This window comes from Taeniopygia guttata, chromosome 2 (assembly GCF_048771995.1).
Source record: "Taeniopygia guttata chromosome 2, bTaeGut7.mat, whole genome shotgun sequence".
Lineage (NCBI taxonomy): Eukaryota > Metazoa > Chordata > Aves > Passeriformes > Estrildidae > Taeniopygia > Taeniopygia guttata.
This window is the reverse complement of record NC_133026.1, coordinates 149,570,043-149,595,645: the sequence shown is the minus strand read 5'-3', so window position 1 is coordinate 149,595,645 and position 25,603 is coordinate 149,570,043. Positions and strand designations below refer to the sequence as shown.

The following is a 25,603-nucleotide window of genomic DNA, read 5'->3' as shown; positions in this document are numbered from 1 at the left end:
CTTCTCCCCTCCAAACACCAGCGATGCTTTTCACAGTTCATTATCGCCACAAAAACACTCCAGCACTGGGCAAGAAAAGACTTCCCTGGTAATTTCAGAGCCCTTTTGAGCCACCTGCCAACTGGGATGGGAGGAAAGCGGCTCATGGAGGATGACAACAAGGAGGGAAAACCCTGGAGAGAAGGTGAGAAGCCAGATGTGCAGGGGACACGCCACCAGGACACAGCTCGAGGCTGTCACCAAAATCTAATGACTGAGGGGAGATGAAGCCACAAAAGGCTGTGGGGTCACTCCAGGATGCTCCTGAGAGCGTTGTAGCTCTGTAGGAAACCTCCATCCCCATCTGCTGCAGGCTCATCCAGCAGCCTCAGCTCCTCGGTTTGTCCTTCCCTGAGACGTTTTTGCCAGGCTCTCGTTTGTCCCAGCTCCACACTGCAGTGCTGACAGGAAAGCTGCTGTGGAATTATCCCTGCAGGGGCAGCTTTCTTTGGGTCAGGAATTCTGCTTGTCCAAAATTTATTGTAAAAATAAGATGTGCTTGAAGTTGGTCCTGCACCTAACTACTCCCAGGAGGAAGGCTCTGGGTGGTTAGAAGGTGGGGAAAGCAAAAAACAGGTAAAATCTCAAAGTGAAGTGAAAGCATTCTGAAATTATTTTCATTCAAAGGGAGAAAAATAAGTTTTTAATTATTTTTAAAGGAAATTGTAAATTGTTCTGGTTTTTTTGGTTTTGTTTTTTTTTTTTTTTATCAGGTTGTGTAAAAGTATTGCTCATATGTAAAACACTCAATTCTCAGTTTCTTGAAATCTACAGCTGAGGTTTTCATTAAACTCCACAATACAGAGCTTTCCTTATGCTGCTGGTGTTATTCTTACTTAATTCCATGAAATAATAGGACAGCGATTAATGCTAATATAACAGAAAAAGTGATAAAATCGTGATTTATTCCATTATTTTTTCTGGAACTTATTTTAGAATCACTGCAACTAAAAAGTGGAACCTATTTAACTCTTGTGAGTGCCTTGATGAGACAAGCTGGAGGATTCCTGAAGGGAAATTTCCACCTACAGTGTTTTTTGGAGACCATCAGTCTACCTGAAAAGACACAGTAGGAAGGAACACAGAGAAAAAAAGCACAAATAGAGCAAAAATTTCAATGAATTTAAGTTTCCCAAGAGGTGAAGAAAAACAGGTCAAGACATATTTGTTTCAATGAAAAACATTTTTTTCTCCCACCACTGTTGCAATGCCACAAGTTTTCGAAGCTGCTGATGTCCACGGCTGTATTAGAGAGCAGCACAAGTGATCTTGTGCATGAAGTTAATAAATAATTTGGTTTTTCACCTCAAACAAGAGCCCTTTTTTGATGGCATTATTTATGGCCACCTTCAGCATCAGGTTGTGTTTGCAGCCAGTCCCTGTTTTAGCAATCTCTCTCCATCTGCCACACTCCTGACCTTCAGCCTCTCCTTCATGCTGGGAGGATGCGCCCAGATCTGATCATGCACCCTGAACGTGACCAGCAAACCTCAGAGCCCTCCCTGTCATGGGCTAGTGAGCGAGAGGAGCTGCAAAACCATGGAGGGAACAGAAATTGAGGGAGGAAAAAAAAAAAAACAACCCGACAAAATGAAAAAATGATGAGCTCACATCTACAGCAGTGGCCTCCGATCAGCCCTGTCACTGGGGAACACCACCGAAGGGTGACAAAAATTATTCAAACCCCAGACATTAAATGTTGTGAGTTGTTGAGAAGAATTAAGAAAGGGAGAGAAAATGAAACAGGAAATATTATTCTGGCAGTGAACATCTCCATTCTGCACCTTCATGTTGAATATTCCAGGCACTCTGTGGGATTCCTGAGAGGAGGATAAAGGGAAAATGATAAATGTGGCCAGTTTCCAGCCATGGATAAAGTTATAGAGAATGTCCTGTGGGAGGAAAGATTGCAAACTCCAGCCTTCAGGCCTTAAAATAGATTATGGTTGGAGGTAAAAGAGGTCTGTGAAGCTCTGAAAGCTTGTGGATGACAGGAATGGACCACTGAGGGTGGGGATTGGGAAAATCTGTTTCAACAAAGGAACTCCAGAGGACCAAGGAGTGAATCCCTGGAGCTGGGCCTGCCCACAGTGCCCAGCCAACCTCCAGAACACCTTTCCACAGCCCTCTGTCCATCCTGAAAACTTCTAAACTCATGAAAAGTACACAGAAACACTCACAAAACCAGCATCCATTCGGTGCTGTCCAGTGAAGTGACATCACTCTGCATCAAGGGGTCTCTGAGCACAAATTCCTGGAGTTTTGGGGATCTTTTTGAAGATCCTCAAAGGCTGGCCCTTTTATTTCTCCAAGCTCCTTTTCACTCTGCCATGGGGAAGAGCCAGAAACTGCCCTTGGGTCTGACCCCACATGGTGATTTCCATCCTCCTTATCAGTGTGATATCGACCTGGGCTTAGTGACCACAAAGGTGTTAATTCACGAGTTAGAAGATGAAAAAGAGCTCTGGAAAATGAAGAAAGGAAGAAGGGATTCTTGCTTTTAGTTCTCAATTTCTCAGGAAAGGATCAGGCTTCTCTGGTGAGGCTGTGAGGGAAGTGCTGACTCAGGGGTGGCTGCAGGAGGATTCTGTGCCCACTGGGATCTCTGAGCAGGTTAATCAGCCTGGCAGAGCTCTGGGAAGGATGCTGGGAGACAAAAGAAAATCTCCTCTTGGCACAGGGCACCCTGGGAATCGGTAGCAGGCTCCTGGGAACAGCTCCCCTTTTCTTTCCCTCCATATGGAAAAAAGTTTTTATGGGGTCTTGGCCACTTGAGCAGCAGAGAGAAACAGGCACTGAGCTCATGCTCCTACCCTGGCATTTCCCTCCAGTTTCACTGTGGGGTCTTTGCAATCCTTGCAGACAGGAGGGGAAAGCTCAGCTATGCATAGAAAAGAAATAAATCCTGGAGAGAGGGATGTGTAATCTGGCTGGAAAAGGCGCTGGGGCTGGCCTGGTGCCAGGAACAGAGCCATCACTCCGGCCTGACACAGCCCAGCAGCTTCTGGGAAGGAGGGAAATGTTTATCAGTCCCTGCCTGGTGCCAGGATTGTGGAGGAAAAAAAAAAAAAAAAAAAGGGTGGGAAAGGAGGGAGCACCCACACTCAGAGCTGGGGTACAACCAGCTCCAGACTCTAGGTGTTCATCATCCTGGTGGCACTGAGAGTCTCCTTCATTCAGCCCTGATTTTTATTTTAGCTGAAAATTTTTAAGGTGGAGGGAGAGGATTTGGGATGAAAGGTGTTTAGGGTGCAGTGCCAACAAAACCCCCAGCTCTCTGACAAGGACAGAGGCAAAGTGCTCATTGACACATCCTTCTGCTGGAGCTGGTCCTGGCAGACTGCAGAGTCACCTGTGCTGGACTCGTGGTGGGTATGGAAAGGTGATGGTGGTGGGTCCTTACCCTGGGTCTTCAGGGAATCATCACAAAAATCACAGAATGGTTTGGGTTGGAAGGGACCTTAAAAACCATTTCATTCCAGCCCCTGCCCTGGGCAGGGACACCTCCCATTATCCCAGGCTGCTCCAAGCTCTGTCCACCCTGGCATTGGATATGTCCAGGGTTGGGGCAGCCACAACTTCTCTGGGCAACCTGTTCCAGGACCTCAGCACACTCACGGGAAAGAATTTCTTCCCAATATCCCACCTAACGCTGACCTCTGTTGATTTAAATCCATTCCCTTTTGCCCTGGCATTCCATCCCTTTTCCAAAGGCCTTCTCCAGCTCTCCTGGAGCCCCTTTATGCACTGGAAGGGGCTCTAAGGTTTCCCTGGAGCCTTCTCTTCCCCAGGCTGGATAATCCCAATTTTCTCAGCTGTTCCTCACAGCAGAGCTGCTCCATCCCTCTGATCATCCTGGTGCTCCACAGCCTTTGTGTGCTGGACAAAAGGTTCCAGGTGGGGTCTGACCAGAGCAGATTTGAGGAGCAGAATCCCCTCCCTCACCCTGCACACTTCCCTGTGCTGCCTCCAGGGGTTCTGGCTGGCTTCATGCCGAGCTCCTGTATCCCAGCTCTTTTCCTTAGGAGCAGCATCCCTGCAGTGCATAAACACAGTCCCAGAGTCTGCTCTGAGGCCCAGCCTGGATCTCCCATTTCAGCCAAAGCCCGTGAACTGCTCAAGCTGCACCTCCCTGTATTGTGGAGTTTTGTTTTGTGGGGTTTTTTGATTTTTTTTTTTTTTGTTAGTTTTAATTTTTTAACAGCCAGTTTTTATGGTTACCCTGAATAACCGAGGAGCAACTCAGGGCCTTCCGCTGAGCACTCGGTGATAATTCCCCTGGAACTCCCTCCCATGCTGCTTTCCTTGCCTCTGGTGTCAACTTGAAGGATATTTCATGACCCAAATGGTCTCTCCCCACGACATTGATGACTGCAGGACCAGGATGAAGTTATTCAGAGCGTAGAGCAGGGAATTTGAACGATAAATGTGGCTCACGCTCGTCTAATCCATCTTCAGATCAATGTCGATGAAAAGTGATTAGAAAATGGGAAAGCTGTCTTGTTTCTTTAGAGAATGATGAATTTTCCTTCTCAGAAACAAGTAGCCGCAGTTCTTTCATTTTATGCTACTGAACTACAAAAATCATGCTTTTTCCTTTTTTTTTTTCTTTTCATTTAGGAGAAAAGCAAAATAAAAGGAAGTGGTTGGCTTTGTTCAGAATTTCATTAAATTAAATTGGGGGGAAAAAAAAAAGTAGAAATAATTTGTGGTTTTAACTTGGAGATCAGTAAAGAAACTTGAAATACCCAGCATTTGCTGGGCTATAAACATTTGTCTTCTGTTTCTGTATTCCCTGAAGTTCATCCGTCCTGAAGGGGTGGCTGTGAGACAAATTCTAGTGAGGCCAAACAGCTGAAGGTGAACAGGCTCTGGATCAAGGAATTCTTTTATTGACTTCAGAAAAGCCTAAAAGCTGCCCAGAACACCTGTGGTCCCACCAGCATGAGGAACAGGCTGTTTTCCAGAGCATCCTTGCTTTTATATCCAGCTGGTCCAATCCCAGCCTTTTCTGGGACAATGCTTATGGTCTGTGAAGAGCCCACCTGGAGGACTAAATTCCCTAAAATCCTGGAAACTCTCAAAGCTGCCTCATGGGGGCAACTGGGGATCCAGGAGGGGACCAAGAGCACCCCAAGTGTGATTTTTCACAGGGTCTTTTATTTAGACTCTATAAAGAATGATTCATACTTCAGAGTATAAAAAACCAGGATTTTCCATGTGCTGGTGGCACTGCCTGGTGCTGGAGCAGAGGATACAGGGAACAGGTTTCTCTGGGACAAATTTTGTCCCCTAATTTTTGGGATAAAAGGTGCTGGATGATCTGCAGGAGGAGGTGAACTTCTGATTGATGGTGTATTTTGATACCTGGGAGCCGGCAGATGGTTTATGGCTGACTGAATTAAGATTTGACGCCATTTTCATAACAGAATTTATTGCGGTAATTACTGGACTTTATGCAGAGCTCCTCCCTGTAAAAGCTTTACTAATTGGTCTGTTAAAATTTGCCTTTAAGCAGTGCAGAGAGGATTAAAGATGTGACACAAAGACACCCTTCCCAAACGTGGAGCTTCCCTTGCAGAGGGACACCCAGCCAGCAGATTCCCAATGTTCCAATTCCTGCAGCAGAGCACACCAGGGAGACACAGCCCTGCCTGGGGATGAGCTGCAATATCCATCAATATTCATAAAATCACAGAATTATAGAATCAGGGAATGGATTGGGTTGGAAGAGATATTAAGATCATCTCATCCCACCTCCCTGCCATGGGCAGGGACACCTTTCACTATCCCAGGTTGGTCCAAGCTCTATCCAAGTTGGCTTTGGACTATTCCAGGGATGGGGCAGCCACAGCTTCTCTGGGCAACCTCTGCCAGGGCCTCAGCACCCTCACAGGGAAGAATTTCTTCCTAATATTCAATCTAAACCTGCCCTCTGTCATCTTAAAACCCTTTGGCTGTGACTCCATGGTCCTTTTTTCTCAAAACTCCACTAGGTTGCCAAAGCCAGTGCTGGTTGAATGGGCAAGTCTCCAGATGCCCATAGAGAAAAGCTAAGAAAAAATCTCATTGTGAGAAAAGAAAGTGAGGAATCAAGACAGAAACACTGTCCAGAAGGAAATAAGGAAAAGTTAGGTAGAAAAAAACCTTACAGCTTTTTAAAATAGGATTTGGAGCAGGTGCTCTTCAGGATCAACAGGGATTTGGGATGGGATTTGAGAGTTGTGCTTTCTTCCCAGAGAAGCTGTGGCTGCCCCATCCATGGAAGTGTCCAAGGCCAGGCTGGATGGGACTTGGTGCAACCTAGGATAGTGGAAGGTGTCCCTACCCATGGCTGGGGGGTGGTATGAGGGGAACTTTAATATTCCTTCCAATCCAAACCATTCTGTGATTCTCTGAATTATAAACTGAGTCCAGATCCTGCATGTGAGCTGCAGGACAGGAGCCAAAGCAAAAACCATTCCAACTGCAGGGAGCTGAATGTGGCAGGGAGCTCATCAACAAGAAGGAGAAAATCCAAGGAATTTGCAGAGCTCTGTCCAGCGCTGACCTCGGCACAAGCAGAGAGCTGCTGTTTAAAATGAATGCCAAGCCAGATGCTGGCAGGAAAAGAGAGATATGGATGTGATTCCAGCTTCTCTAATGGAGCTGCATCAAAGGTTTCCTGCTGAGGGGGAAGGCAGGAGCACCACTTCCACTGCTATCAAAGCGTAGGAGAAGCAAAACCTTTGCTTTTTTAAAAGCCTACAAAACCACAGACCCCTCTCCATGTCCAGCCCAAACCCTGGAATTTCTTTGGCAATTAACTCCCAGGGAGCAGCAGAGTTGGAGATGTTAAACCCTGAGAACAGAGATCTGCACAGGAAAAATATTTCCTGTGTAGTACAAAGCAGCTTGGAAATAACCACTACTCTGCTTTAATGTGAAGAGCTCTCAGCTACAAGAATTCAGAGCTGGGTAACTCTGTGTATTTAGGAGGAAAAAGGGGAAGAAATTGCATGGTGGAGCCTGCAGTCTGCCAGGCAAAGGTCAGGCTTTGAAAGGGAGAAACAAACTTGCAGCAAGGCTTTCCAACAATGGGATTTTTTTCTTTTTTTGGTAGCAATTGGGGAGGTAAAGAAGGAGTCAAAGTGATGGGAGTGATTAGGAAGGAAGAACTCTGCTGTCTGAGTCAGTCCCAAGCTAACACTCCAATATACATCAAAAAATCTCCCGTATAGAAAGAGAGATTTATAATCCACGTGGAAGCCACTCACTGCTTATTGCAGCCTTAAAAATGAGGGTTTGGTGCATCCCAGACACCAAGAGAGCTTTAAATTTTCATCAGGATGCCTGGTGGGGGTAGCTGGGTATTTTGATGCAAATCCTGCTGTGGTTGTCTCCAAGTCTTTGGTTCCTCTGATGCTTCCTGGTTGCAAATAAGGTGTCGGGGATAAATATTCCACACACACAGAGCTCATTCAGTTTTTCTCTCAGGGGCTACATCAGCTTCCAGTTTGGTCTGGGATTAAATGGAAGGGCAAGAGTGTGAAACCTCCACAGGTTTGGCAGGAGGGTGAGCACAGCAAACCAGCTGTTCCTGAGGTGCTATTTTGAGATTTTTCCATCTCTTCAGGTGGTCAGAGAACATCTGTCCCAAATTCCAGCAAAACATGAGCAAAGAATTCCTGCCTACAACCCCAAAACTTCCTTCTGAGTTAGGAAGAAAATCAACTCCACCGTTCTTGCCTCACCTGAAGCTGAAGACTGCAAGGAGAAAAAACTGGCCACAGAATATCCAGAGTGGGAAGGGACCTGCCAGGATCATTGTAAAGTCATACAGAGATCCATCAGTGCATTAAAAAAACCTGACTTTACAACTTGGCTGTCATCAGATCTTGCTGGATGCCGTCCTGCTCCAATCTTAATTCCCCAGTATGGAAAAATTAACTTTGGGAAATAGTGTCTACATCCCTGATCAGTCCATACAGCCACAAATCACAGAATCCCTGAATGGTTTGGAAGGGATCTCAAAGATTGCCTCATTCCACCCCCTGCCATGAGCAGGGACACCTTCCACTATCCCAGGTTGTTCCAAACCCTGCCCAACCTGGCCTTGGACACTTCCAGGGATGAGACATCCAAAGCTCCTCTGGGCAGCCTGTGCCAGGGATGAAATTTTTCCCAATATCCCATCTGAATGTCCCTCCTTCAGCTCAAAGCCATTTTGAGTGTGACCACGTTTTTCTGCTGCAGGGATGAGGTGGCCAAGGCTTGAACACCACCTGGATGTGTGGTCCTGTGTGCTCTGACGTGGATCCTGCTGGAAAACGTGATTTTAATCAGGAATAGTTGAGGGTGCTTCCAGTGGGAGCATTTTAGAGTTGAGGTACAGGCAAAAGAAACTATGTGCCACATGGAATAAATTTTATGTAATAAACTGGAAAAGAAATAATGGAAAAAATCCATGTTTATTCCCCAAGGAAGGGAAATTCTTTATTACTGTACTCTGAGGCTCAGCCTAGTTCATCATTAGGAATATGCTTTGGTTTCCAGCAAAATAACTGCAGTGCAACAGTAACTGTGGCCAGTGCCACATTCCTGGGAATGCCTGGAGTATGAGCAAGATTCAGACCTGACTGGCATTCCAGGAACTCTCTTGCTTCCCATAATTCTGACAGATTCTCATTAGGAAGCTGATGGCAGTGGGAACACCCCAATCCCAGTGGGATGTGGATTAGGACTCCTCAACTGCAGGTTGATGGAAAAGCAGAATTCATCCCCAAACTCGTCTCCATTTAAAATTCCCTACAACTCAGTCTCTCAAGGAATTGGACAAGAGGAAATGCCCTCAAGTTGTGCCAGGGGAGGTTTAGGCTGGATATTAGCAAAAATTTTTCCAAGAGGTGGAGTTGCCTCTTGGGAGGAATTTTTAGTTGTGGCACTTTGAGACACAGTTTAGTGGTTGGACTTGATGATTTCAGAGGTCTTTTTCAACCTCAATGATTCTGTGAGTCCTGATTATGCTTCCAGCTCTGCCAGTTACTTTTCTGAGACAGTGAGCAAAGGACATTTTTCTTTATCGAGTGTACATACCACTAACATTTATCCCAAGTTTCCATCTATCAGGATACCTAAAAAGGAGGAATACATGTGCTTTTATAAATGCTTGTGTTGTGGCTGAAAACCCCTCAAAAAGGAGTTCTAAAAATTATATTTTACCCTTGAAGCTGGAGAAATTCTCAACAGTAAATAAAATGAGATGGTTGAATTTTCCACCATTTTTCCTAAAGTGACTGAAAATTTGTTCCTTCATCCCATTCTTCTCTTGGTGTTTCCTTAAAATCTGATCATTTAGGAATTCATGTGAAAGGAGCTTGTGTTTAGTGTGATATGGTAAATGCACTGGAGTATGGTGTGGATGAAAATCTACAATAAAATCCCTAAAAAATTGATCCCTAAAAATGGCCAGCACCATTCCTAGGAATCCATAGGATGCCTGTCCTATGCAGGCATTTATTTCCAGTTTTATCAGCACTTTTCTGACCTTGGTGTTGAGGGAGGAGAAAGGAACAGCATAATCAGGACAAGCATTGTATCCTGGAAAGGACTGAGGACAATGGGACATGCTGCCAGGAGAGGCTGGGAAAATGCCAGGCTTGGAGAGAGACTTGGGAGCTTGACTTTGTGGTTGTTTATTTAAAAGGGAAATCAGAGAGAACAGCAATGCAGGCAGATGGAGCAGACCAAGGAAAAATCCCTTCTGCTCTGGGATGAGGAAGGGTTCGGGGTACTCCAGGATCCTGATGACCTTGCTCATGCCAAGGCACGGAGCTTTCGCTGGTTAAGGAATGTTTGGATTCATGTCTGTCTTAGATTGAAAGATTTAGCTGGGGTGTGTATTCTATTGCAATCTGTTAGAGATGGGGCAGTTATCTTCTGTTAATTGGGCAGTTTTCTTTATCTCTCCCACAACCAATCCTCCCTCCAGGAGATCTGTTCTGTTCATGACCAGTGAGTGTCACTGCATGGCTGAGAAAATTCCATCATCCCATTGGGAGATGCTCCACCCAGGGGGAGGAGCCAAGCATTCCTACCTGGATATAATCTGAGATTCTGGGACACCACAGCAGCCTTTTCCCACTGCATTCCCAGAGGAGCAGCTTTCTTCTTCACTGAATTCCCAGAGGAAGACCAGGCCCATCTACACCACCCCTGGAGCTCCAGAGGAAAACTCCCCCCTTGTCCAGGATCCCTGCTCCAGCAGAAGCACAGCTGGCACTGCAGGAGGGCTGAGCCACCATGGGATAGGACTGCTGCCACCTCCCTCACCCACAGGGTGTCAGGGCCTGTTCTGACTCTGTCAATGTTGTTTTTGGTTTTTTTTTGGTTTTTTTTTTTTGTACTATTACATGTGTATTTTTAATTCTCCTAATAAAGAACTGTAATTCCTACTCCCCTATCTTTGCCTGAGAGCCCCTTAATTTCAAAATTATAATAATTTGGAGGGAGGGGGTTTGCATTTTCCATTTCAGGGAAGGCTCCTGCCTTCCTAAGCAGACACGTCTTTCAAACCAAGACAATGTCACAGAAGGGGTTGGGATAGGTCCATGATGCTCTGCAGTGCAAGTGAAAGCCAGACTTACACTAAGATTTGATTTATCACTGCCATCAGAAGAAGCACTCCTCGTTTTATAACCTAAACATACATGAAAGAGAAAACATTCTTTTGTTGTTCCTTTAATCCGTTATCTGCTCTTTGCCTCCTCAGGGTGAGCTGAAGATGAGGCCTGAGTTCCAGCGGGGTCCTCAGCAGCAAATGGTAGAAAAAGGGCTGGGAAAAAACCTGTTTATTTTATTTTGTATTGCTTTGGATGTTTTTTAAACCAATACCCACTCCTGACTTGCCAATCCTGCTCTTCACAAGCTCCCCCCTCTCCTGTTAAATCCAAGAGAAAATTGCCAACTTGAAAAAGATCCAGTCAATATGCAAAAGCCACCTTCAGAACCTCCTTCAGCAGCTCAAAGCTCTTTGATGCTGACAGCGGCAACTTTAATTCTACATAGATGCATCTCTGAAATGCTAAAACCTTCCCAATCTATAAACCTCTCCTGCAAACAGACCACAGATTAGCTTTTACACTGGATTTAAGCATTTTTTGGGTTTACAGCTGCGTCGTACTAAAATAACTGAAAAAAAAAATAATAAAAAAAAATAAAAAAAAAAAACCAAACCCAGAGAGGTGATACTGAGTGAGAAGCATTGGGATTCTGGGCCAGGCAGGATTCTTTGACCTGAACCTGCAGACCCAGAGCTCAGCACAGCAATGTGGGGTCAGAACACAGACCAAAGGCTCTATAGTGCTCTGCTTCCCTCCAAAAAACCCCAAACCTCTTCTTCCATCACCCTCTGATCTCTGCTCTTGCCTCCAAGGGAGTCCCACCAAAATAAGCCCCACCAGTGCCACATCTGCCCCACTGCAGGGGGGTGCTACATCCTGGATCTGTCTTAGATCATGGACTCATTGAGGCTGGAAAAGACCTCCAAGATCACTGATCCAGCTGCCAACACAGCACTGCCAAGGACACCACTAAACCGTGTCCCCAGGTGCCACATCTACATGGTTTCTGAACTTCCAGGGATGGTGATTCCACCACTTTCACTGCAGAACTTTTTCCACATATCAAACCTGAACTTCCCCTGGTGCAACTGGAGCTGGTTCATCTTGTTCTATCCCTTTTTACCTGGGAGAGAAGACTGACTCCCACCTGGCTCCACCCTCCTGTCAGGGAGTTCTAGAGAGTAGAATGTCCCCCCCGAACCTCCTTTTCTCCAGGCTGAGTCCCCCCAGCTCCCTCAAGCTCTCCTCATCAGACTCGTGCTCCAGACCCTTCTCCATCTTTGTTGCCCTTCTCTCCTCAGCCCCTCAATGACTTTCTTGTCATGAGGGGCTTTGATTACAAATCACCAAGAATTGTTATAATTAGCTCACCTTGCCTCTCTCCTGAGTGCAGGAAAATTTAATTTCTTACTGTCAACCTGGCTCTGCTGCTTGTTTTTCTCTTCAGCTGTAAGAATTCCTTGCAGCCTTTCAGTCCTTGCCCAGCTGGCTGAGACACATGGAAGGTGCCATCTGCCTGCTCTTCCTTATTTTATTATTTACAACACCAATTATTACAAAGGCTCCTGATAATTTTTTTCTAGTCCCAGATCTCTGTCCCTAAGAAAGGCTGAAAGGCCCTTCCCTAAGTCTGTCTACTTCAAAGGTGTCCCCTTTTCCCTGGAACTTCGCTCCTGTCAAGGAAAAACATGGATATCACAGGATCACAGAATGGTTTGGGTTAGAAAAGGCTATAGAAAATAATCTCATTCCAATCCCCTGCCATGGGCATGTACACCTCCCACCATCCTAGGCTGCTCCAAACCCCATCCAACCTGGCTTTGGACACTTCCAGGGATGGAGCAGCCACAGCTTCTCTGGGCAACTTGTGGCAAAGCTTCAGCACCCACAGAATGAAGAATTTCTTCTTAATATCCAATCTAACCCTACTCACTCTCAGGTTAAAGCCCTTACCCCTTGCTGGTTGTCATAGTCTTGTCACTACCTGACCTTGCCAAAGTCCCTCTCCAGCTTCTGTAGGGACTGAAAGGCCACAATAAGCTCATCTATGAGTCTTCTCTTCTACAGGCTGAACAATCCAAATTTTCTCAGCCTTTCCTCATAGGAGAGATGCTCCAGCCCTTGGAGAACCTTCATGGCCTTGTCTGGACCTGCTCATTTCCACATATCAGCTGTCACAAATAACCTACATTTAATAGTTTCCACTCCCCAGAATGTGGTCCCAACATCCCACCTTAAATCCCACTGCTGTGGCCATCCTAAATATCCCATCACTGCCACCGTGGTCTCTGCCTCAGCCCCACAAGGGAAGGGAGATGCTTCCCCTCTTTCTGCCCTCTCCACTTTCCACCCAGATTTCCTCATGGTCAACCCAATTTCCAGTTCCTACCCAGGAGTGGATGAATAGGGCACAAAGGGATGACCTGGAAGGGAATGCCAAGGACAGACAACACCACGAACAGACACAGGGACAGGCATCCTCCTCCTGGGCTGCTGTATGGTGTGCGTGTGTTTTCTGCAAGATGCATGGTAGAAAACCAATTTCCTGCTGGTTCCCATGCTCCTGCTGGCACCAGAGGGCTTCTGGAAGTGTCTGACTAACCTTGCTGTCCGTTGTTGGAGACTCCTTCTCCTTCTCTGCGTGCTGGAGTTTTCTGTTCAGGTCCTGGAACATGTCTTGGTGACGTTTCCTCGTGTGCATGATTTTCTGGAGCAAGCAAAAAGGGCCACAGATCAGCAAACCCCATCAGGAACATGTCCTCCCACCAGAGTTACATCATTTAACCCCAACTCTGTCTCCCTGCAGGTGCCTGGAATACCTTCAGCATTTACTGAGGACCCACTGCAGCACTGCCTTTATTTTCAAGGTGAGATGGTAGGAGAAAGTGTAAAATACTAATTTTTGACCTAAAAAAAACGCTTAAAGACACAACAATCAAATTTTTATGCTGCAGAATTTGAGCTTGACTGACAATATCCTAAGGAAGGTTTGCTGCCCTTCTTTAACTGATACCTGTCCCCATGCCCAGCCTTTCCTCAGTTTGTCATCTCTGTAAATGTGTTCAGAGCCCACCCAAACATTTAATTAGAAAATGTTCCACAATCTCATTTTCTTTTTAGTTTGACCAGTCTGCATTTCACTTCTACCTTCTGCTGCCCAGAAGGAGAGGCAGGACAGCTTCTAGAAGGATTTCCCTTTCCATGTATGAGCAGGCTGAACATGCATTTCCTGTGCTCTGGCAAGGGTGAGATAGTTGGAGAGGGTGGCTCATAAAATTTGGGACCAACATTTAGAAAGGGATGTACTCACCTCAAAATCTAACTCTGCATACCGGGATTTTCGCCTCTGGTATTCAGGAGAGAAAAAGATGGGTAAAGGTTAGTAAGAGAATAAAACAGGAAAAGTCCTTCTCCTTTCCCTTTTTCTACACCTTTAAAAATGTTTTTCTGGCTGTTCATGATGAGAAGCGCCACATATTTTGAGTTATTGAATCATTTATGTTGGAAGGGATCTTAAAATCAACCAGTTCCAACCTCCTGCCATGGGCATGGACACTTTCCACTATCCCAGGTTGCTCCAAGCCCCATCCAGCCTGGGTCACTGGGGTTTTCTCATCTGTACCATGTCTGAAATCATCAAAATGAGAAATAAGGTAAAGGATATAAAGGTGAAAAGATGTGCCATGTGCCTGGCATTTAAATAAATAATCTTTGATACATTAACTTTTTTTTTGACTTTGCAGCACCTGTAGGGCTAAAAACAGTTGATCTTGCAATGGAAGTTGTGACATTACATTCCGAAATAAGATCACATGCCAGTGGTCCCTCAGGGTAATATGATACTGGCATTGCATCCTGGGCTACAATTTCCCTAAAGTTTTTCTTTTCAACCCCCTGGAGTGGCTGGGATTGAGGGCAGAACACCACTCTGGGCTGAGAACGCTGCCGCCATTCCCATGCTCACCTCCAAGGAGCTCATGGAGAGCGTGGAGACGGTCTCGCTCTTGGACACCACACCCGAGTTCCCTGAGTCACCCGTGTCACACAGGCTGTTGGGAATCTGTGACTCGTTGGAGATGTTCTGTGGAGCCAGCTGCTGCTGCTGCTGGATCATGGAGGAACCCTGCACCTCACTGCACGCCATGGTCACCGGCTCCCGCGGGGGACTCTTGACCACGAACCCGGGGTCGGTGGCCATGCTGAGGTGAATGAGCCGTGTTTGAGGCATCTGGTCGATGTTGATGCTGTACTTGCTCTCATCTTTGGGTTTGGCCCTCAAGGTGGACGTGTTGGTGGGCAGGATCACGTAGCTGGTGTCCAGGGTCTGCTCTTGCGCCCGCGAGAGCTCCGAGTCCAACTTCTTGAAGATGTCCCCGTCGCAGATGTAGATGGATTTTGGCGGCTGGTTCTTGTCTTTCTTCAGGGTGAGGGAGTGGTTGCTGAACTCGTTCAGGTTGATGGCCCCCAGGTAGTGTGGGGAGCCCTGAAGGTGCATCTTGGAGACGTTGGCTGGAAGACTGTTGAAGTTGGATGAGCCTTTCTGGTGGTTGAGTTTCAGTTTCTCCTCGTCGGGCAGCGACGGGCGCTTCAGGGTCCCCGTGATGGTTGAGGTTCTGCACGTGGTGATGTCTTTGTTCAGCACTGGGGAGACAGAGAAGCGTCCTCAGCACCTCACCTGGCATTTTGTTGACACATCAAGACACCTCCCACAGTCACTTCCCGCTAGCACCTCTCCCAAAGAGGCAGAACAGTGTTTAACATTATTTATATTTTTAAAATCCAGGATACTGAAGGCAAAATTAAAGCTAGGGAGGAGAAATCTTTGTTATTTTGGGAGAATTCTCTGTGATATGAGTTTTCCAACACAATCATGGCCAAAACTCCCATCTAGGTCAACATATTGATAACAATACCCTGAAAACCAAAGAGATTTTTAGATATTTAGTACATCTAGTATATGCATGTATATATGAACTCTATACACTATTAGCCTGTGGAGTAGAATTCTTGAAAATAAAAGGTTGCTTTTGTGTAAAAAAATTATTTAGATACAGGAAATAGCTGAAATACAACATTATCAATGATTCGTACAACTATAAAATCATCAAATGGCCTGGGCTGGAAGAGAACTTAAAAGGTCAACGAGTTCCAGCCCCCTTGAAATTTAAATTCTTGTATTAATTCACTACAATACTTCAGGTTGCTCTTTTCCCTTAACATTCCCAGTGTTAATAAATTGGTATTTTGAAACACACCACATTTTGTAATGAATTTCAACCTGCTCTCCAAAAAATCTTACATTCCAATAATCATGGTAAGCCTTTGTAAGAGCTCATTATTTAGGAATTTTCAATTTCCCTTCAGGAAAGCAAGTGGTGATGGGAATATTCCTTAAAAAGAGAGGAAAACTTAAAACTGAGTAGGAAGTGATCATGTAAAGGACATTTGGACACTCATTCCCACACAAAAATGCCCACAAAATAAATCATTTGCCCCCTTTCCAGGCATAATAATCTATTGCTCAGTTGATTTCAGGCTGCAGCAAAGATCTTGGGAAAATAATGACGTCAACCTTGATGTCTCCATCGGGTGGAAAATCAGAAAATCATGGAAATCAGACTGTGGAGCAAAGTGTTGTGGGCTACTTACCCAGAATTTCAGCACAGCAAAAGAGAAAAGAAATGTATGTTCCCCTTTCACCCATTGCAAGGAGGAAATAAAAATAGGTAAATGGATCTTTTTATAGAACCGAGGAGAAGGATTTTTGGAGTGAGCTGACATTATGCAGCTGCTCCATGTGGGACAGAGGTGGGACGGGCATCCCATGGCACTGAGGACATGCTGGTTTTCCTACCAGCTCTGAGTGGGAGTGAGGGACGATCAAAGCTCCCTCCCCAAGACTACAGAGCAGGCAAGGCAGGATGACCAGGGCACTAAGGAGAATAAAAAGAGCTTGTAAAGAGCTTTTAAAGCTGAAAACTCTGGCAGCCACGAGCATCTTGGCATCTCTGGGATAAATCAGAGCAAGTCAAACCCTTCCCTTGGGAGTGCCAGCAAGGTTTATTGATCCAGGCTCTTCTCCATGCTCACATCAGCTGCAGAAAATAGGTTTGGAGAGGTTTCCACTTGGCAATCTCCAAGCAAGGAGCGGAGTGAGCCTTCAACACCGAGCCCTGGAGCAAATCCTACCAGGGGATCAATGTGAGGGGTTCTAAGTGGCCTCATCCACTTCCCAGATCCATCACAAGAGGGGAGATGGTGCCTCCAGGAGAAATGATGGCCAGAAACCATTGGACTGGTTCCTGGTTTTTATTATTCAATAAGCAAAGTGCATGGGATGATGCACCGCTCCAAAAGGTCTCTGAAATGAGGTTTATTATTAACTACTTATCTTGGCACAATCTAATAGCACTTTATGAGAGGAGGAGAATCTCCAGGCAGACAAATACAAATTCTAGAGCTGGATGCTGGCAAAGGAAGAGAAGCTTAGGCTGTTGGCAAGCTGCTGATCCAGGGGCTCCTACCATGAAATCACATGAAACTAAATCAGCTCCTTCCCTTCCTTTGGGAAACTCAATTCGGGATGAAAAGGTGTGGTGGCAGATCCAGAAAGGCTCCTCTAGAGGAGGAATGTGGGGTCTGCAGTGGTTTACACCTGACTGTATGCCTGGTGAATGTTCCCTGAGCATCCCCTTGACTCAGACTTGGCCCCACACACGTTTTTCACATGTGATTTTTTTTTGGGACTGAGATATTTGGTGTCAAAAGAGGAGACAAATGAGAAGAGGCTGACAGCTAGAAATTAGATTAGAAAGTGTGAGACAGGAAAACAGAAAGAAAAAACAAATTGAGAGACCCTGAAAAGAGATAAATGGACAGAAAGAGACCATGAAATAAGATATCACAGGGGTAAGTGAGATAAATATACTGTGACTGTGATAAGCACAGGGAGAGGGAGTGAGGCAGAGAGATGGACAGGAAAAGATAAATAAGATATAGATAGATATTAGACAGATAAATGATAGTGACAGTGATAGACAATACACTGAAACACAGTGACAGGGACAAATGTTGACAGACAGAAATACATAAATAACAGGTACAGCAAGACAGACAGCTGAGGACAGAGATAAATAAGTGATTGTGAGATAGAACGAAAGAGATGAATTATAGATAAATACATTAGAAGCAGATAAATAAATGATAGATGAGATAAAGAATAGGATAAATGAAAAGGACAGGTAGATGTTTATAGAGAGGGAGAGAGGAGGGGAGAAAGAAAAAAGGCAGGGCAGGGAAAGAAGGAGAGAAAGAGAGAAGGAAAGAAGACAAGAAAACAGGAAAGAAGGAAAGAAAGAAAGATTAATAAAATTAAAGAGAAGCTTTGTCATAGTGATAACTGAACACAGAATGTGCTGTCCCTGGCTTGGGAAGATCCTGGTTTGGAAGATATGAATTATGCAATTTCCAAGCAAGCTGGTATTTCTCTTGCTTGGCAGAGGGGGAAAGTCCGGGAGGGCAAATTAATGCTTCAGTACAAAGGTTAAGAAAAATAACCTCAGCCAAAAGGTCAGTCATGCCAGGACCAGGAGAGGACGAGACCTGCAGAGAGGAACAGGCAGCCAGGGAGAATCCAGGCAGCACAGACACTTCTGGATTATTGGGAAAAGGGGCTGTCAACTAATACACATCCTCAGGATCCAAAGGAACCTGTGTGATGAGCACACAGGAGAAAGGAGCAGGCAGAAGAGGAGAGATCCAACCACTTCCAGGTGCACCTGGAGCCAGATGGAGTGGTGGGAAGGCTCTCCAGATTCCAGACTTTCTACAAAGACACCCTTCATGAGCACAGAGCTGCCTGAGGTTGGCATCACCCTGGCAGGGGTTGCTGGAGCAAAGAAGAATCACAGTAGGAAGAGATGGATCCCATCTCTTCTTCCTTGATGCTCTTCTCTGCCACTGTGTTACATGACAAAAAATAAAAAAATTCTCAGATGCAAGGCTTGATCTCAGTTAAAAGGCCAAAAGAGGTACAGGAAAATAGGAAAGGCAAAGGGAGAATTCAGGGTGTTGCTTTCTTTTGGCCGGGGTTGAAAGGAAGGGCAACCCACGTGAGGACATGCAAGGCACCAAGACACACACAAAGGAAACAGAAAGGGAAGAAAAAAATTGGCCTAGTTCAATCCCCAAACCAGGTCACTTGCTGATTCTCACCTGTGATGTGCTCACCTGATCTACAAGCCATGTCCACGTCCTTCTCGAAATCGGTCTGAAAGACAGAGAACACAGAGGATGTGGTCAAAAGGGGGTGGTGAAGGACAGGAAAACTTGGAAAATGCAAAACCCCCACTTTATTAGTGAGGTGGGCACAGCCTTTGCCAGGAGATTGGAGAGGTTTGGCTTGGATTTTCAAACATGGAAAACACACCATGTTTTCCCACCTGTTGGCTTTTGAATTTTATCATTGATAAAGCTGGAACATTGCTTTTCAACTGTTCATCCATGCACTTATTCCTGGGCTGCAGATTGAAATATCTTGCTGGAACACATTTATGCACACTCCTAAAAAAACACGGAACAGGTTCCTGGCCCAAACTGTTTTGAATGTATCACTTCATACATAAATTTAAGTGGATTCCCCACCCTTTATTAAAGAGAATTGGGGATCCTGCTGGGAATGCTCCACCCCCACTGGGCTTTTTTGTGATCTGTCACCAAGTCACATGAAGTGGGGACAAGTCTGCTTCTGAAACTCTTAACATATAAAATCAATGTCTCCCACAGGCACAAAGGCTGAACAAGTTTTTCAAGTGGTCTGTGCAGCCAAAGGGAACTCCTTTCTTCTCCCAGGAGGAGTTAATCCTTATTCTGAAGCTTTGAGCAGATAACATTTCAAAGAACTGGATAAACTGAGTCACAGCAGGCCATGAGCTTTCATGGAGTAATGGGGAAGCTGCAGACTGGCAGAAGGTAGAAGAGTTCACTGATTATTTCTGGTATCATTTCAGAAAGACACTTAACATCATTAATGTGATGAAATAAAATCCATTTGAATACTGAGAAGAATGTGGGGGAAAATCCCCATCCCCCTGGGATAAACACTTAAATCTTAGCAGGTGGAGAGCCAAGAGTTTTTGAACTATCTCAGCCTTCCTGATGCTAATTTCACAGTAAATTCTTTGGGATATCAAACAAATCTGAAAAGAAGAGAAGAGAAATACGACCGAACTAACATTCGAATGGGCAAATGGGATGACACAGAAAAATATAATCTCATTTTCATGATAGGAGTTCCAGAAAAATGCAGCTGAACACCCTGCACTAGTTCTGCTGATAAATAAATGAAAGACAGGTTTATATTTAATACCAGTCAACAAGATTTTGTGGGGAAAACAGTTCTACTCAGCTAAGCTCCTTTTCACTAGCTGGGCAGATTTGGAGATAAACGGAAAAGGTAACAGCAAAAATGTCATCCTGCAAAAGCTTTTGATTCCTTTGGTGATTTTACAACAAAATGACATTGTACCCCTCTAAAAATACCAGCGAGGAGTCATCACTCACAGCCAGATTCTGCAGCTTTTTGTGCTGGAATGTGAGGAAAGTGACTGTAAGCTCCCTGCTCCTCCACACACTCATCAGAAGCGCAGGAGGAAATGCAACATTGCTAAAAACCTCACAGCTGACACAGAATTTCCCAAGGTGGCTGATAATGGATGGGAATGTGGAGTTGTACAGGGATGTAAAACCCTGAAACTTGGGATGGCGACAGCAGACTGACAATCACAGGATTCACCGTTTTCAGGATGCTGAGAATCTGGAGGGGGTTATATAAATAATTTGAGGGCACGTGATTTACGGAGGGAGAATAAGAAAGCTCTGGGTGTTAGCTTAGGGAAAAGAAGATTGAGACTGGGTGTGATTATGGTGTCTATTACTGAAGAAGCCAAAGCACCAGGCATGCAAGGGGCCCTCTAATTACCCACAATTAGGCAGAGCGAGAACCTGTCTGAAAATGAGAAGACTCCGCATTTAAATGAGAAATGAGGCACCTGTTTTTAGCCAACACCACCGAGGTGTGGTGGAATTAAAGCTCTGCTGATGTCTTGGCTCCAAGGTTGTGCTGTTTGAAGTGAGGCCTCGTAGCCAGGCAGAAACTGCTCAGCACAGGAGTGACTGGAAAAAAACATCACTGGGTTGTGCTGTAGCTCTAATATTAACCAGGAGCTTTTGGAAGTTGCTCCGATCCTCTGATTCTCCTGATATCTTTATCTTAACCTCAGAAATTAAATGTTTCTTGCATCAACTACATCATGACAGTGGAGCAGATGCAGGGCAAAGCCCCTCAGCCAATTCCTTTGCTGTTTGCAAAGGACCTACACAACAGGACCACAATTTACATAGCTTAAACTATTCCCAGTGAAGCAAAGTGTGCTTTTGAGAGGAAAAAAATCCCTCTGAAACAGCATTTTTTATGGTAGCACCCTAACAGACTGTGATTAAAACAGTATTAAACTACTACTTCCTAGCTCCAGCCAGGACCAGGCAGCTTGATGGGGATGAAAAGGTCTGGAAGACATGGGAGTTGTATTTTGGTTCTTTATTTTTCTGGGAAAGAAAGGATCTCACCAAGATGGCTGCAAAACCTGGTATGCAAGCTTGAGAACCTTAAAATTACAATGCAACACCCCAGATTTGTGTGAAAAAGTCCATTTTAAGGGCTGTGTTTGCTGAAGCAAAAATTTAAAGGAAATAAGAATGGTGAATGAATGATCTGTGATGGACAGAGTCCTCTGCTTATCAGTTATGAGTTAAAAATCCCCACAAACCCCCTACTAAAGGGGAAGTGGGAGATTTCCCTACCATTAGCTGAGCGTGTCCGTTCTGAAAAGACCCCCCTGAGTCTCCATTCCCTTCCTCCTGACGATCCACAACCCGGCACTTCACAGCATCCTGGACCTGCAGGAACAGATTGGCAAAGGTCGGAGTCAGACTGACCAAACCACGTTAAATTCTGCTGAAATCCAAAATAAAAATAGCCCTTGTTAGATCAAAAGAGCACGGACCCTGCTTTAGCAGCATCCAGGCATTTCTTTCACATGGTTTATGTTTTACATGTTTCACACACTGAAGAGCAACTCAGAGGTTTTCCAGCCACCCTGGGTCACTGCCTAGGTCACTTCCATTTGCTTGATTTATACAGTCAGGAATAAAAATGTCTTTTATTTTGCAGCTTGCAATATGTTTAAAATGGATGCTCCCGCATTAATCATTGTATTGGTGTCTACAAAGTCTGATTAGGATCCTGTAATACAAATCTGATCCCAAACTCACTGAAATAATTGGGAAAAAAAAATCCCGGTGACTGCAATGGGAGTTAAGTGCAGACTCATATTTATAATGCAATTAGTGGAAGGAGTCTCAGCCAAGGCAGTGGTGTAATTCCATTGATTTCATTGGCCTGACATAAGAAATTAATCTGTTTTACTGAATTTAAAGGAACTGTAAGAAGATAAAATTAATATTGAAAAAAAAGCCTCTTCCTGTCTCTGTTATTAATAGTCTCTCCACTCCGTAGGATGAAAAGAATAAAAGAAACATAAAAGATTTGTCCTTTTCTTCCCTGATATAATTCACCATTTTAAATCTCCACAGGGAGGCTGAAGAGAATTTCCTCAATTTCCTTGCCTGATTATTGCTAGCTGCACCTCCTAGCTGGAATATCAAGGTGTTAATGCCAGCACAGATTTCATCCTGCAAATCTCAGTGCATCTCACCTCTCCTGAAATCACACAAATGACTTCTTTAATGTGGCATTGTTGGAGGTGGGGTGTGAACATTCTGGAAATGAGAATTTTGCTGGTAAACAAGCAAAACCTGACATGTTATCCCGTCTCACTAAACTGTGCCCTGATTCACCCCTCCTTCCCTCTGGCTGAAAAGGTCAGTCATGTCTGGGGTCATATGTCCCCACAAAGTGAAATTTGTAGGGTTAGAGAAGTTACCAGGCTGGCTGGGCACTTTTCCAGGTGGTTTTTATGGGAAATAATGTTAATTATGTAACAGATAATTACAGACTCCTCCCTCTCACCTCCCGCCTGAGGATGCAGTGGACCATGACGATGACAAATCCCTCCAAGGAGTCGAAGACGGCGAAAAGGATCTGGAAAAGTGCCGAGCGCCGGTCGGTGATGGCCAGGACTGCGGACATCCAGGTGAGAGCCAGCAGGGGCAGCACCACGCAGGAGCTCCAGAGGGATGCCCTGTCAAGGGAGAGGGAAAGAGAGCTCAGCTCCACCTCACCCACTTCCAGGTGGGCTTCTAATTCAGCCTCCCGATCCCACCGGGCTGCAGAGGGTTTCTCCAGCCAACATCTCCGTGAGGGAGAGCTTTCCTGAGCCCCTCTCCCAGGGAAGCAGGAAGAGGCTCTGCACGCTCATGCCACCCAAACTGAGGGGACAACTTCCCAACGGTGCAGTCATGCATAAAACTGGAGGTGGGGAGGAAGGATGCGGATCCCTCCCTCCCCTTTCCACGCCCTTCCCACTCTGCCGCTAATCCACCACCAAGGCTTTTCCCAAGGGAAGGAGACAAAATACAATCACTGCAGGTTGCCAAGGGGGAGGGGAACAGTTGCAGCAGAGACTGGTCTGTCACGATGGCTGTTGGTACTCGGGTCACAGACACTTGGACTTCCACAGCACATGGAAGACACCAACACTGGGACGTGTCACGCTTTCGAGTGACTCAAACGGACAGGCAGAGAGCTGATGTGCAGACTGAAATATTTGTGTTTCTCCTTTTAATCTACAGATGATGGTCCCCACGACACTGGGGACTAAAATCTGACCTCACCTCCCCATGGTCAGAACATTTTCAGCTTTCTTTTGAGATCTCCCCAGCTGATGATTTGAGGGAAAAAAAAAAAAAAATGGCTTTTTGTTCCATGTTTGACAATTCTTGTAAGTTTATTCCTGTGTGGACATTTACTTAAGATTCAAGCCACATCTCCATCCACAAGACAGAAAACTGGACAAAACAAGTTTTCTGTAATGCTGCCCCAGGAAACTCTAGTTTAGCTGTGAATGATGGCCCTGCAAATGGGAAAGCAGCTCTTTTCCCAAGGAGTCTTTAGGCATCCATCTCTCCAACAAAAAAAAAAGATCCCAAACAATTTTAACAGCTGACTAGGGAGATTTTAAGCTGTCACTCATCCCATCTATTTGGCACCAAGAATATGAGGAGAATTTCTCTGTGGGCTTGTACCTAACAAACCAGAGAAGGCCTCGAATAACAAGAGGAGCTACGAGAAAACCTCCAAATACAAACAAATACAGGCAAGACAAGAAATTACAGGACAGATACCATGAAACACGTTCAGCAGTACTTACATGGGACTTGCTCACCATTTCCTGATCTATGAACAAGGGTTTGATATTTACTTGCTGGTTTAGCTCACAGACCTCAGTGAGAGTTTTACCTGAACAAAGCTGGAGCTTGGATACAGGTTTGGACATCAGGATAGAACGCCCTGGCTTCATTAAGGGTTTTTCAGGGATTGTTACATCAGTTCTGCAATGACCACACACTAAAGTGACAGTTAATTTTTACAGTCAGAATGAGGCCCTGTTTGCAAATATCCCTACAGCCTGTCCACACTCAGATCTGTTCATTAATGGTATTATTAAGGAATTTAATTGACCTAAAGGAGCAGGGAAATGGAATTATTTTTCTTTTTAATTAGAACAAGCGTTATGAGACCTCTTTGTAAGGCAAAGGCCATGATATAATCTGATGCCTTTTAATTTTATCTTGGATGGCAAATGCAAATTCCTTTAATGCCCAAGACGAAATACGATTTCAAAGTATTATTAAAAAATACACAAAAAACCAGCCCACAACCAAACAACTCCTAAAGAAAAATAACTTATTTCTGCCTCATTACACTGAAGTCTCTCTTTGCTGTCATTTGTGGTAGTGCCTTCATAAATCTGGCTAAGCAGCAGATGCATGAAAGAAAACATCAGAGAGGCAGAAATGCTGAATGGAAAGATAAGATTTAGCTGATAAGGAATCTTTCTAGATGTGTCTTCCATGCACGTATCAGCCAACACAACATGGCTGAGTAGATGAAATAATTCCAGCAGCAAGGGGAAACTATAAAGTTCACTAAAAGCTGCTGGAAATGGTCTGTAAGAGACAACTCTGCCTCCTGGAATTATCTGGTGTTCCAGAACATTCCTGGTACAGCCATTCTGTGGATGTTACTGCCACCAATGTGGAACAGGAAACCTGGCAATGGATCTGACCCAGGTCTGAACTAAATTTGGGTGGGTTTTCCATTCCTGAAAAGAACTGCAGGCTCACAATGACAATGATCTGGATCTGGATCCAAGACTTAGATGTGGATCTGGGGTTGCAAGGGATGCTGCTGAGAAGGTAAATTATATGTAAATTATATTTATCTTCAGCAAATGGTCAGATTTGAACCCACTGGCTTCAAAATATGCTTTAAGAATTAATTGTTTGAGTCAATTTGCTCTGCCCTTCCAACCAGATGATGAAAACATCATCTGCCCTTCCAGCTCAGCTGATGACCACATATTCAGCTGGATCAAATCAGGATTTTCCCAAGTTGTACTGACTTACATCAGTTCAGAGTTCTGGTCTCTTCCAGATGCCTTCTCAGCAGCATTCATCCCTTACAAAATCGATGGAAATTCTGCTTGCTACTTAAATGCATCATCTTTATTCTCAGGCAGCAGGTGGCAACAGGTCACAGGAAATGGATCTCACTCTAATTTCACTTGCAGGGCTCTGCTTAGATTTTTGAAATATTAAACTCCAAAGTAAAAGCTCCATTAAAGAAATCTGGTACAGGCCGAAATTTCAGGTGAAAACTCACAGGAAGACAAGTGGGTTTTCTCTGAGACTGCCCTTAATTCTACTTGCTATGAGCTGAATTC

General features: G+C 44.9%; 1 protein-coding gene across 13 annotated transcripts in view; it reads right to left on the bottom strand.

The window, feature by feature from the left end:
* The window catches only part of ADGRB1 (adhesion G protein-coupled receptor B1), a 282,938-nt gene that overhangs the window by 3,765 nt on the left and 253,570 nt on the right, over positions 1-25,603 (bottom strand). For 10 of the 13 annotated variants that reach the window (XM_030266786.4, XM_072925067.1, XM_072925065.1 and 7 more), the window contains 6 exons: positions 22,729-22,900; positions 21,501-21,596; positions 18,855-18,909; positions 14,605-15,281; positions 13,951-13,986; positions 13,243-13,347 (listed from right to left, as the gene is read on the bottom strand). In XM_030266786.4, coding sequence (XP_030122646.2) covers positions 13,243-13,347; positions 13,951-13,986; positions 14,605-15,281; positions 18,855-18,909; positions 21,501-21,596; positions 22,729-22,900 — 1,141 coding nt within the window. The remainder of the gene's footprint in view (positions 1-13,242; positions 13,348-13,950; positions 13,987-14,604; positions 15,282-18,854; positions 18,910-21,500; positions 21,597-22,728; positions 22,901-25,603) is intronic. The other 3 variants (XM_072925064.1, XM_072925072.1, XM_041714096.2) reach the window with 1 other exon arrangement.